A 12,324-nucleotide genomic window follows, 5' to 3' on the forward strand; every position below is an offset into this window, starting at 1 on the left:
GACCTGCCTAAATTTAACATCGACGGCACAAAACATCTTGCACCCCTGGTCATTATCGACCGCCCTCCCCTTTATGTCTTGGTTGTGGGTGAATAGCTTTGAATACTCTTAGCGTTAAAAAATAAAGTCAGCAACAGTTAGAAATACAGCTTGCTAATAATCTTAAGAATGATAACTGCAGTTACGCTCAGTAATTTTTTAAAGTATCGAAATATGTATAGTGAATGTTAGGACAGCTGTTCTGTTACAGATACCCTTTGGCAATGTTATCATATAAATTTAAAGACAGTCATTTTGTGCCGGTTAGCGATTAAATTCAATTTGGAAATAATTTCTCGTTTCTTAATTAAAGTTGAAGACAGATGAAATACGTTTGTACTCTGAACAAATTGTTTGCCATTTCACACCGAATCGCAAGTCTAATTTTTTGATATTTACAAAAACAAAATACGAGTACCGGCTGCTTTCCAGAGATGCACTGTTAAAAACATTTCCTCAAATGTTACGGAATTTGGGTGCCCACAGCTGTATGTTAGTGTTGGGTGAAACAAAAAACATTGCTCCCAAGCGAGCAAGAAAAAATAATAATCCACTTTAATATAAAGATGTACAATTATTTGGATCGTTGCCCCGGCATTTATTGTGGTAGATCACTGCTAGAAAATGGCAGTTGGAGCAGCTGCGGTGTTTGTCCCAGAGGATCACGGGTATATTGCCTAAATTGTTGTTTTGTTTTGGTTTACTATTGCATTGTTTTTGTTAAAGGTGAACGCCAGCTATGCGTGTACGCCGTGTCGGGACGAACTCACCACCTATTCGTGGCTGTATTTAGGCTTTATGACCATGCTACCACTTATGATGCACTGTTTCTTTATTGACTTGGATGCCAAAGATCGAAAGTTTTCGCGCAAGCAATTAATCCTCACAGCCAGCGCCTTCATTGAGGTGGCACTTGCGGCAATACTGTCCACGCTCTTCATGGAGCCAATGTGGGAATTGCGTTTGTACTCGTGCGAAGTGCGGAAACTTACCGACTGGTACACATTGTTCTATAATCCCAATCCCAACTATGAAACCACGTATCATTGCACCCAGGAAGCTGTCTATCCCTTGTAAGTCAATGGCAAAAGACTCTACAATTTTATATGAAATACCTTTTTATATGTGCAGGCAAACAATTGTTTTGGTGTATTACTTTTTGTGTTTGCTCAATATGTTTCTTATACGGCCCGTGATCAGTTCCATGATGGATGTGCGCGGCAAGGCGCCCATTTACTCAGCACTCTATTTTCTGCCACTGCTGACATTAATTCATGGCACCTGCTGTGGCCTTATTTGTAAGTCAACCAAATTATCTTGGTGCAGCTCATAATATTGACTTAATTTTTTTTAGATTATTCGTTTCCTTATCTAAGTATCGCTATGTCAATGGTGGCCAACGCCATTCACTACTCTTTAAAGCTAGATCAAACCCAGAAGGCGTTGTTGCTGTCGTCTGTGTGGGATGTCAAAAATGTTGTCATTATTTGTAAGTCGTCTGTGGCAGTTAGAATCGGATGAATCTTAAACTATATTTTACTTTAGCTGTTCACTGGCTGCTGCTTGCTTTTGGCATCTGCTCCTTGAATTACCATTATGCGTTGCTGTGCCTGGTGCCGTTTCCCTCTTTGTTCTACATTTTGACTGTGCACTTCACCGATCCTGGCGAGTTCCGGGAAATCGAATCGCGCATTTGATCCGGAAACTTGCAAATGCAGATCTTTCATGCGAGGGGCGCTAGGCGTTCCACAGTTGTTATTTATGTGTAGTTTTACGTGCTTAAATTATTTCTTACTATTATATATGTACTCTTAAAATAGCATCCAACTCATGTCGTCTTTTCGTTTTAATTATATTTCACATTAATTATACACATATAATAATATTAATTATAAATCATCAGTTTCCCCTTTTCTAAATTATTTTTTTTTTTTTACACAATATATATTGGTATATATTGGGTTTGCACGCCCCGCTTTATCATAGCCCCCCACGTTTCACACGGATAACGTTTTATATATGCGAGCCTGCTACAATGTCAACGCACTCATCAACAGTTCCCCATATTGAAAACCATGCCAACACAACAAAGTCAAAGGAATTTTGTAAAAGATAAGGTCAATATGTAGTAGAAGCTAAATCAATATCCATTCATAGAATACACATCGAATTATCTGGATGTACGTGTGATAGCGAGGTGGGCGTGAAGGCTGCCGCTGCTGATTAAATTCAGTTCTTCAAATTCTAATCTGTTTGGTAGCTACTAGTTGGTGATTTGTTGCGTTCCTCTAAGAATTTCAAACGTCGCTTTCGCAACTCGCTAAGCTCGGAGCTATCCTCGTTATCAACATCCCCGCATGCAGCATCTGTGGACGGCACAACATCCTCCTCAGCGCCCAAATCTTCAATAGTGACTTTTTCTGAGACAGGGTTACTTGAAGCAACACTGACTTGCCGCTTATCTTCAGCAACGACAGCAGCAGCTGCTCTTGATGTGCTGGGTTTATCACAAGCTGTGGGGCTGCTCACTGCCGGCACTGGTTCTGTTGCTGGTGCTTCTGCAGCTGCAGCTGCAGTTGCCACTGGTACTATATTGGGCACATTTTCAGCCGCTGTTTCTGGGACTGGTGGTAGCACTTGTATGGGCGGTGGCAGCCGCGCAATTATCCCTTGGTATTGTTGCATCAGGATGTTGGCCGAGTCCACCATTAGCGAAATATTGCGTAGCATCTTAATGTTATTGCAGATTAGCGGGATATTGCAAACAAATTTAAACATTTTATATTTACCTTAAGACGTTCTTGAACGTGTTGGCGCAAATTGCCCTCCATGGCGAGCAGTTCTTCCTCGTTGAAAGTGTTTAGGTCCTGTGGCATTGGCGGTGGCGGTACAATCGGAGGCGTAAAGTATGGAAATGGTGGCTGCATCATAAATGGCGACAGCATGGGCGGCGGTGGAATCCCAGCTAGATTTGGAAATCCATTTCCTAGGTTATCTGGAGGTGAGAGATATATGTAAATGAAATATCCAATATTTAAGGAGAAAGGGCAGTCACTCACTGGCATCGCCGAATATGTCTGAAAAGTTGGGTGTTGCTGCATTTTGTCCGGCTGCACCATTTGGACGCGGCAGACCAACGTCTGGTGCTGCTGCTGGGATATTTGCAGCAACATTTGCGCCAGCTGCTGGCTGGGCGGCAGCTGGAGCTACTGGATTTGCAGGCTCGTCAGCTGGTCGCGGCATTGCTGTGGAATTAACTGTTGGTGTACGCAGTATATTGAGGCGACATGTGGGACAGGTTTGCTGGCGTTGAAACCAGGAGCGCAGACACGTTGTATGGAAGATGTGGCCGCAAGGCAACTTCTTTGAGTGATTCACCATGTCCTCGCGACAAATGATGCAGATATTGTCCGATTGTCGCAGCTCCTCGGGCGTTGCATCTGGATACAAAGTATTCATGTTGCGAATAGCGCGACGTGACATAACGACATCGTTCAGCGCCTTGCGGAAATTGCGTATGGTAAAGAACATCGGTCGGAAGACGAACATCGGCAATGCATAAATCTTTGCCATAATGACAACAAACAGCAGATAAAGCACCACCTTAATGAGACCAATAACCAACTCCGTATACAATAGGAATACGGCCTTATTTTCCCAGGGCGTATCGGTGCGCATCTCTGCAGCATGTAGCACATATTTGATGGCCGTGCTGGCGATGACCGTCAGCAGAATGGCATACTCGAAGCCAAACACCAGCTGGACCGTCGGACCACGCACAAGGGTCGAGTTGTAGGCATGCATAAGCAGCACATAGTCGAGTATGCCCAGCATGGTTAGCAGACTGCCGACACGTATGTGAAACAACCAGCCCAGTACTGGGGAACGCTCCATCTATAAAAAAAAAAAAACTCCGGTGTAATAAATATGCACAAGTTCTGGTTGCCGACGCTCGTTGAGCACTTACAAAGTCAACGCGTTCTTCAGCGAGCCAATGGAATGATTTGAGAAATAGTAGCACTGTGAAAAGGGCCACAAAGCGAGGATTAAAGTCGTCCCGGAACACAGTAAATGCCAAACAGGTCTCTGTCAGTGCATACCAAAAACGCTCAAGCAGATGCTCAAATTCAGCGGCACGCAGCGTGCCCAGAAATATCTGCAATAAGCCATAATTATCAAAACTCCGAACCGATATTAATATATTTATATATGAGAAGTGTTTGTACCTTGCGCAAGAGCTTGCCAAACATAAAGACTATCACAAAAAATTGTATGTAGATTACCTGTAAATATTGAAAATTCATTGTGGTTATAATTTTATTTTGTTGTTGGGAAAACAAATGCGTTTGCCACTCACCGCCATGGATGCATTCGATTTGGTGATATATACGACGGCCGGGTAGAACTGCTGTTTCTGGTAGTAGGCGTTGCCAATTACGGCGCTGGTCAGCGCCATGCAAACACTTGAAATTAGCAGCTGCATGTTGTCGCAGTTGGTTGCAAAGCCAGCCAATTGGCTGATCGACTCGAGAAAGATGTTAATGTTGAATGTGTCTCTGGTCTATTTCCGTGAACGTCAGATATAGATGTTTTAAGTTTATTGCTTCGTACTTTTTAGCGTTCCGACATCGACACGGTTAATTTTGATTGTTCTCTCTCTGTGTGTTTTACATATATTTTCGTTTTTTTTTTCCCCTGTTTTTATTGTACACGTACACGACTCGTCAGCACGTAACGTAATGGCGTCCGGCCATTCACAGGTTCGTGCACAGTCAGCTGTTGTAAAATCAGTGTGACCGACTCTCGCTAAGTTAGGTGCACGTTAAATTTGGTTATCAACGTTAAAATTGTTTTTGTTTTTTTAACGGCGATTAAACAAGCTAGCTTGCTTTGTCAACGAAAACTCTCTAAACTTTAAAAAAATTCTTACATTCATTATGCTGCATAGTATCGATAGAAACGATATTTTCTAAATATTAAGTGAATAGTTGTGGCTTTATGGTTAACAAGCACATTGGCACCGCCTAAAAGTATGCAGCGTATCGGTATACTTCGGTCACATTGCTTTTGCGTCAACCAATCCCCGAACAGTTCTTTGAATTGTTTACGTTAAGCAATAACAAAATTTATTGAGCAAACAGTCAAATAAAATCGTTTATAAAACGATAAATAAAGTATGATTTACCTGTTTTTCGATTGCCCGTTAGAAAAATTGCAAAACTTTTAGAGATATTTTATTTGATGAATGCATCAAAATAGAGGTCATTTTCTTTACAGCTGCTAATGAACTTATTCAGATAAACAAAAGTCAATTAATTATAATTATACATCAGCCAGAAAGCGTAAAAATAGCAAATAGCTTATTGAGTCTCATCTCTCACTGACGGCTGGCACCTATGGCCATGATTAGCGGATGAGCCAGATTTGGCCATAATTAACGCTATATAAAATCATGCTATAATTTCGGAACACAATCGAGCTGCTGATAAAAAATGCACGCTGTGACCAGCAGGGTGTCCGAGTTGGCAAACGATTTGTGATTTGTGATTAACCTGCCTGAACTTTTACTTTTGGCCTGCCGCCTTGAGAATCTCTACTGGCCATATGGCCATAAACTAGCTGCATGAGCATTGCGCAAAGGCGAGTCCCCATTGAGGCGCAGCTGCTATCTTTGCATAAGCTAATCAAATGTAGGCACCCAAAGGCTAAAGTTTGTGCGCAGAACTTGCCAGAGATGGCTGCCGAGAGTGGACATGTTTTGGTGGTGTGGTGGCAAATCAACTCCCAGCCGCTGCCAAAGCCAGACATGAAGCCACGGGCCGAGTTCGAGTTCCAGCAAGTCAGTCTGCCTGCCAGACATGGCAAAACGTGTCGCAGCAATTTCCCAAACAATTTCAGCATTTCTATGCACGTTCGGTTTTCACAGCATCTTTTATATTTGTTGTTTTTTGTCTAGCTTCAATTCGCATTGCATATGCAATTTCACTTGCCTAGCCGAGCCACCCCCGTGCACCTCTACAGCTACCGCTTACGTTTTCTGGTTGCGCTGGCTGCAACATGGACAACTCATCTGCCTGCATGCCGGCTGCCGTTGTCTTTGCTGTCTTTGTTGCTGCTGTGGCAGCGACTGGCTCGGGGCTCGGGGCTGTATCAGTCTCCACGCTTGACTTACATAAAGCGAGGAGCACGGTTCAAGTCGTTGTCGGACAAATAAAACTTGTTTTGTCTTTTTGAGGAAACGAAAGAAGACGTCGAGGTTGTTGCTACTGCCACAACCGCTCGAGGGGCTCTTCTGCGTTGGCGCCTTATGTAACTGTTTGCCAGCTGAATCTGCCCGATGCCTTGTGCCTACGGTTTTAGCGCATTCATCTTAATCAGCAGCAATTACATCTTGCGATATTCTCGGCATTTGTCACCGATTTTTACCCCCCTGTCATTTATATGCTTGAATAATCCGCTTTTTTTACACATGATTCGCCAGTTTTCGAGATGTTGAAAAATGGGTTTCTCTTTATCACAAATCACGGTTTTAGCAAAGATGCCACACAGCTGCATAAATTTAGTTAACAATTGGCAAGCAAACAAAACGAATATATTTCAGACATAATCTGGTAAAGATTTAGAGACTGCGTTGTGCGATCTTCTAATTAAATAGTACCATGATATTGAGCAAGTAAATTAAATTTTCTTATCCAATCAATATTGCATTTAACAGCTCGTTTCCCAAATTTTTTTGTGATCTGGCAGCACTAAATGCACTAAGACAGCTGCGCCTAACGAATATTTGGCAAGTTTTGGTTAACAAAATCTTAAAAGTATTTGTTACATATACTGTATTGCTTTATATTTTTTGAATCAGATTAAACGAATATAAAATATCAATGCCAAATAATTGTTTTTTATTTTGTTTTGGCATCAATAGCTGTTCACATTTGTTGACAGGGGCGTTGCTCTCTACCAAAATATACATACATAAGTAAACAACTAAATAGATTTTGTAATAAAAGCCTTATCGAATTATCCATCAATTGGCATAGACAAACGACGATTTGATAATTTAGCCGCGTCTTCAGTCAATTTGCCAACTTTGTTGTATTTTCCAGCCGCTATCTGGCCCAATTAAAATGGCATAACCATTACCAACGCACGCACACACAGACGCACTCACACGAATGCACACGCACACATGTGCGCGGATAATGAACATCTACTTAGGCCGCCATTAGGCAGAGAAAATAAAAAAGCAGACCAAAAGTAAATGTAAGTCATGAAACGGCGGCGGCGTCTACGCTGACCTAGTGGACGTGTTAATGATGGATTTGACCAGATAGACGCACACAAAGCGTATGTACATAAATATAATGTGGCGTGCAATAAAGCGTTTCATTAAAGTTGCAAAAAAAAAAAATCGTTTAAAAACGATGCGAATGGCCAAAGCAACGCACCAAAAACGATAACAAAACAAAACATGCAAAAATAAACGCAAAAGAGAAACGGGGCCAGGCCAGGCCAGGCCGATCCTCCAGTGTGACCAAGCTAGTAATTTAGAATGACACCCCAAGCAGGAAAAAGCGGCACGAATGTTATAGCCCTTCCATATTATTCCAATTACAGCTCGCACTAGGCTGAAAGTGCGAGTTAAAAAAGAAAAAAAAAAACTGAAGACAATTACGAAATAAATTGAGAGAGAGACCTTCACAAGGCAGCTCAAGACAGCACCACAATAAACCAAATTAAAACCTAAAGTGACAGCGGCAGCAGCTGTAGCTACAACAATACTACAGGCTGATAAAAATAATTTAAGACAGAGACAAGACGAAATAAAAAAAAAAAAATGATTTAGCGCATTGTCATTGAAGTCGGGCTCAAGCTTGAGCTGCCTCTGATGCCTCCGCTGTTCCCGCTGCTGTTGAGAGTGTTAAGTGTTGACTTTCATCTTGTTGCCACCAAATTGCAAGAGCTGGGCTCGGAGTCGTGCCGCTGTTGTCATTGCCGCCACCGCCACGCAACACCGCACGCAGCCGCTGAAGTCCTTCACTTTGAAGCGTGAAGGTTTTCAATAAGCCCTAAACCAAACGCAGCGGCGCACAAGAGTCAAGATCTCTCTCTCTCTTTCTCTCCCCTCCAATAAAAACCGTTGCACTTTGCGAAAGTTACCTGAGAGATGTACAAGTAAATAAACCTCATTTACCACAATTTACTGCCACTTGGCACTTTGATTGGGATTCGGTTTCATTTTCAGCTGCTTGTGCTCCACATCTTTTTCTTTTTCATTTTTTTCTTCGCCTTTATGCGCTTGACAGCCTCTACAGTTATATTGTGGCACGTCACAATGCTGTTCATGTTGACATAATACGCACAGCTCGACTGAGACAGCTAACGTAAAATATATTACGTATACGCCTACTGATCTGTTAGATCAGCTGTGTGTGCTGCTCTACTGACAGAATCGCGAGCAGGCTCGTCTGTTGCTTAGAGGGTTTAAATCATTCGCATATTTCTCTATGCCAATGAATCATCGTCTCCTACACAGGCGTTATGTCACTTTAAAGCGCGTCAGGGAAGACCCAATGCATAATAAACAAGAATGTTACAGTCGGATCCAACCGACTGCCCAATACTTGTTCAGAGTCAGATAACAGTTTAAGGCAGATATAATTTACTGAGAGATCGCACCAAGTCCATGTTCGAAGGACCTCAACAGTAGTTTTAATTTAAGATTTGGTCACTCTTTAGCTCTCATTACAAATTTGGTCTCTCTTTTCAATCGATCGAATTTGGTCACTCTACATTTTAGGCATCGATTTGCAAAGCCCCCACATAATAATAACACCTTTTGTGACGCAGATAAAAACAAGTATATATTCCAATTGTCAAGTCATTCAAGACGGTTAAAATATAGTGTTGATATTGCAAAAATATAAACCCGAATATACTCTTTTCACTTTGGAAACGAGTATAATAAAATATCAGACATAACGCGAATGGAGAGTGCGAACGTGAAGTGAAACATTTGTTCGAATTACGAGTAAAAAATACACATACACACACACACATCCATACCCACATGCATACATACACACATATACCATATACCATATCATTAACTTTTGGTCTTCTTTTTTAACTGTACAACTACAACTTTTACCAGACGAGCAGCTGCTGCTCAGTTCTGCTATGTGAATTTAAATAATTGAAACCTTAATGTAATTCCTTGGGAAATCGGCCAAAGTTGATTATATGTCTGTCTGGCTGTTCGTCTGTGGACTGCGGCCCAGTGCTCTACATGGAAATTATATAGCACATTTTCTCAGACAACTTATTTCGTAATCGTGCACAAGGTGCAAATTGTGGCGCCCGTTGTTTACTTTTATTTGACTTATGCTACAGATCGAGGGCTTTCAGGTGGAAATAGATGTAGTCAAAGTTGATCTCGGGGATCGAAGAACTCAAATAAATGAAATATAGCTAGCTGGAAATTGACATTTGCGACTGTCTGGGTTAATCAACGATGGTTGTTTTTTTTCTTTTGCAAATCAATGGATGCTTAAATGACTTCCTGGTCAAGTCGAGAGATGTCGATGTTGCTGTCTAAGCAAAAATGTCGAAAGAGCCACCAAAACGTGCAAATCGAGGAAAGTGCCGAAGAAATTTCAAATGCAAGTACAGACAACTAAAAATGTTAGCGACATTTTAGTGTTTCGATTTTTTCAGCTTTATTTTTGTTTTTTTTTTTTTATATTTATTTATCTATTTTTTATTTTTATATTTGCTTTATGGTGGGAAACAAGAGGCGATGCCAGCAATTGGAGTTGGAGTTGTGCGCTGGCCGCAGGTCGTCCGCCAAAAACAAGTCGACGCTGAAGATGAAGGTACAAGCTTTAACAACAACAACTCTTATGTGAGTGTGCGTGTGTGTGTGTGTGTGTGTGTGCTGTGATGATCATTAGCGTCCAATGACTTGGCTGTCGTTAGCGATCATGAAGTAGACGAAGTTGCCGATAATGATGTTGGCCCGACGAAGTCGATGAAACTGACTCGGCGCAACGGCTTGGGCGAGGAGGCGGAGTGCAGACCGCATGATGAAGACACACGGCGGCCGTTGTGTGGAGTATAAAGAGGGCCTGCGTGGCATTTGGAATGCATTCAGTCGCTGGCTCCCCACTCGAAAGCAACTAAATTTGCCTTATAATTTAATTTTACTTCTCTCCCCCACACATACACCACAAAACTCATTGCTATGAACTCCTTCTCAGTGGTAAGTAGCCGAAAGAAGAAGTGTGGATTACACTGTGGATAACCATTGGATTACCCTATCGCCAACAGTTCTTAGTGTTTGCTCTGGCTGCTCTGGCCGCTGCTGAGCCCCCATCGGGCTACAATTATCCCCGCGGTGGTGGCGGTGGTGGCGGCGGTGGCGGTGGATTTGGCGGCGGCTTTGGCGGCGGATCCTCGTTCGGTGGTGGCGGTGGATTCCAAGCCGTCAGCGGTGGCTTCCAGACATCGGAGGGACAAAATGTTGATCCCCAGCTGCTGGAGCAGGTGCGTCAGATTCTGCTGAATGAGGAGAGCAAACAGGGCGGTGGTGGCGGCGGCGGCGGCGGTGGCGGTGGTGGTGGCTACCCAAGCGGACCATCCTCTAGCTATGGTCCACCCTCGACCAGCTATGGTGCGCCCAGCAATGGAGGCGGTCGCGTTGTTGGCATCGATCTTGAGGGCGTGCGTCAGGCCATCCAGGTGGCTCAGTTTGCGCAACAGAGCTCGCAGGCTAGCACCGGCGGTGGCTATCCCAGTGCTCCATCTGGCTCGTATGGTGCTCCCTCAAGGCCCAGCGGCAGCTATGGTGCGCCCTTCTAAGCCAAGTGACTCACATCTAAAACAAATTTTTGCTGCCAAAAAATGAATACCGACGGAAAGGACGACATCAATCGACACAGCCTGACCTAACGACAACAACAACAACAACATTAACTGAAATCAACAAGAATTTATGAAAGTATGGGCTCACCAACAACCAGTACTTGAACTTGGCTCAAAGTTCGTGCGCGCCACGCCCCCTCCTCCCTATTGAAACACCTTCTGAGTGAAAACGTAGTTCGACTAGTGATGTAGAGTGAACGATCGAATCCATCCACCGTTTCATTCACCTACCATCCATCCCCCATCAAATCTCGCGCTATCTCACCTTTCCTCCAGAAGACCCAGACTCAGTGACTGTATAATTTCTCAAAACTATCTTTCTATTTGAACTCAAAATGCGATTTCGCCTTGGCATTTGAGAGGTAACCGAATTTCGGGGTGAAATTCGTTTTTGTTTTTTGTAAATAGTTTTCTCAACACTTTTTTTTGTATCAAACAACAAAAACACACATTCTCTTCCCCACAAAACAGTGTTATAACGCATTATTAGCATGTAAGTGTTTTTATTTTTATGAAACAAACAAAGAAACAACAAAAAAAAATATGAAAATAATAAAAAAAATAGTAAATTTTGTCACCGTTAAAATATTCAATCTTTTAATTATTATAATACTTGGAAAAAACATAAAATATTTATGTACACTTTTCAAAATCGGGCAAAGATGTTGCGCGTTTCTCGGCGATTTTTGTAATTTCTTACAAAATGCATCTGCCAATTGACCTAGATTATTCTGATTTGGCAATTAAAACTAAACAACATTCTAAAATCTTGGTTTCAGCTGTTCGATGACAACCAAAATCAAATTCGAATTCTCATTGATTTTACGAGCGTCTAAACGAATTCGACATTATCATAATGTGTCTAGCTTATTGCGTACAGCTTGAAATATCCTTTCACTTTTTGTATGGGAAGACGCCACCAACAAAACCTGCAGTAGCCATGACTTGTGAAGCTCTCATCAATATCCAAAACGCCGCAGACACGGCAAGTGCTCAAGTCTTGCGCCAGACGCTCATTAAGAGCCGATTTCGTCAGATGCAGTCGATATTGCGATTGGGTCACAGTGCAGCGCGCGGGGCTGACCATTAACCACATATTACACATGGATCACGATGAAGATGACTGCGGGCAGCAGCAGGCGACGTAGCCACTTAACCAACATTCGGCATCATTAACATTTGTATACCCTACCAACGTATATTTGGCTATAATTATTGGTGCTATGAGATATATATCATTAGAGCCGCAAGCTTGAGGCATTAACTTTCGGTCGCTTGATTTTTATAATAATCCGATATACCCCGAATATATGGACATAGGTATTATGTTTCCTGCAAGTCAATGCAGCAGGCAGAAGGAAATAT

At 42.4% G+C, this 12,324-nt stretch overlaps 3 protein-coding genes across 3 annotated transcripts; 2 read left to right on the plus strand and 1 right to left on the minus strand.

Annotated features, from left to right (window-relative positions):
* Nucleotides 1-97: 97 nt before the first annotated feature.
* Nucleotides 98-1,870, plus strand: LOC6631094 (JNK1/MAPK8-associated membrane protein). Its single transcript, XM_002054018.4, has 5 exons — nucleotides 98-707; nucleotides 766-1,112; nucleotides 1,171-1,337; nucleotides 1,394-1,528; nucleotides 1,585-1,870. Exons 1-5 carry the CDS (start codon nucleotides 606-608, stop codon nucleotides 1,734-1,736), a joined length of 903 nt encoding a protein of 300 aa, XP_002054054.1. The 5' UTR covers nucleotides 98-605; the 3' UTR covers nucleotides 1,737-1,870.
* sip3 (septin interacting protein 3) lies at nucleotides 1,585-4,892 on the minus strand. The gene is made up of 6 exons (XM_002054017.4): nucleotides 4,397-4,892; nucleotides 4,266-4,322; nucleotides 4,007-4,195; nucleotides 3,099-3,933; nucleotides 2,829-3,034; nucleotides 1,585-2,769 (listed from the first exon to the last, which is right to left on the minus strand). Exons 1-6 carry the CDS (start codon nucleotides 4,520-4,522, stop codon nucleotides 2,284-2,286), a joined length of 1,899 nt encoding a protein of 632 aa, XP_002054053.1. The 5' UTR covers nucleotides 4,523-4,892; the 3' UTR covers nucleotides 1,585-2,283.
* A 5,244-nt stretch (nucleotides 4,893-10,136) lies between these two features.
* Nucleotides 10,137-11,011, plus strand: LOC6631092 (uncharacterized). The gene is made up of 2 exons (XM_002054016.4): nucleotides 10,137-10,297; nucleotides 10,366-11,011. The coding sequence occupies exons 1-2, from the start codon at nucleotides 10,280-10,282 to the stop codon at nucleotides 10,894-10,896; spliced, it is 549 nt and encodes a 182-aa protein (XP_002054052.1). The 5' UTR covers nucleotides 10,137-10,279; the 3' UTR covers nucleotides 10,897-11,011.
* Nucleotides 11,012-12,324: the final 1,313 nt, after the last annotated feature.

Source organism: Drosophila virilis, chromosome 2 (genome assembly GCF_030788295.1).
Source record: "Drosophila virilis strain 15010-1051.87 chromosome 2, Dvir_AGI_RSII-ME, whole genome shotgun sequence".
Classification (NCBI taxonomy): domain Eukaryota; kingdom Metazoa; phylum Arthropoda; class Insecta; order Diptera; family Drosophilidae; genus Drosophila; species Drosophila virilis.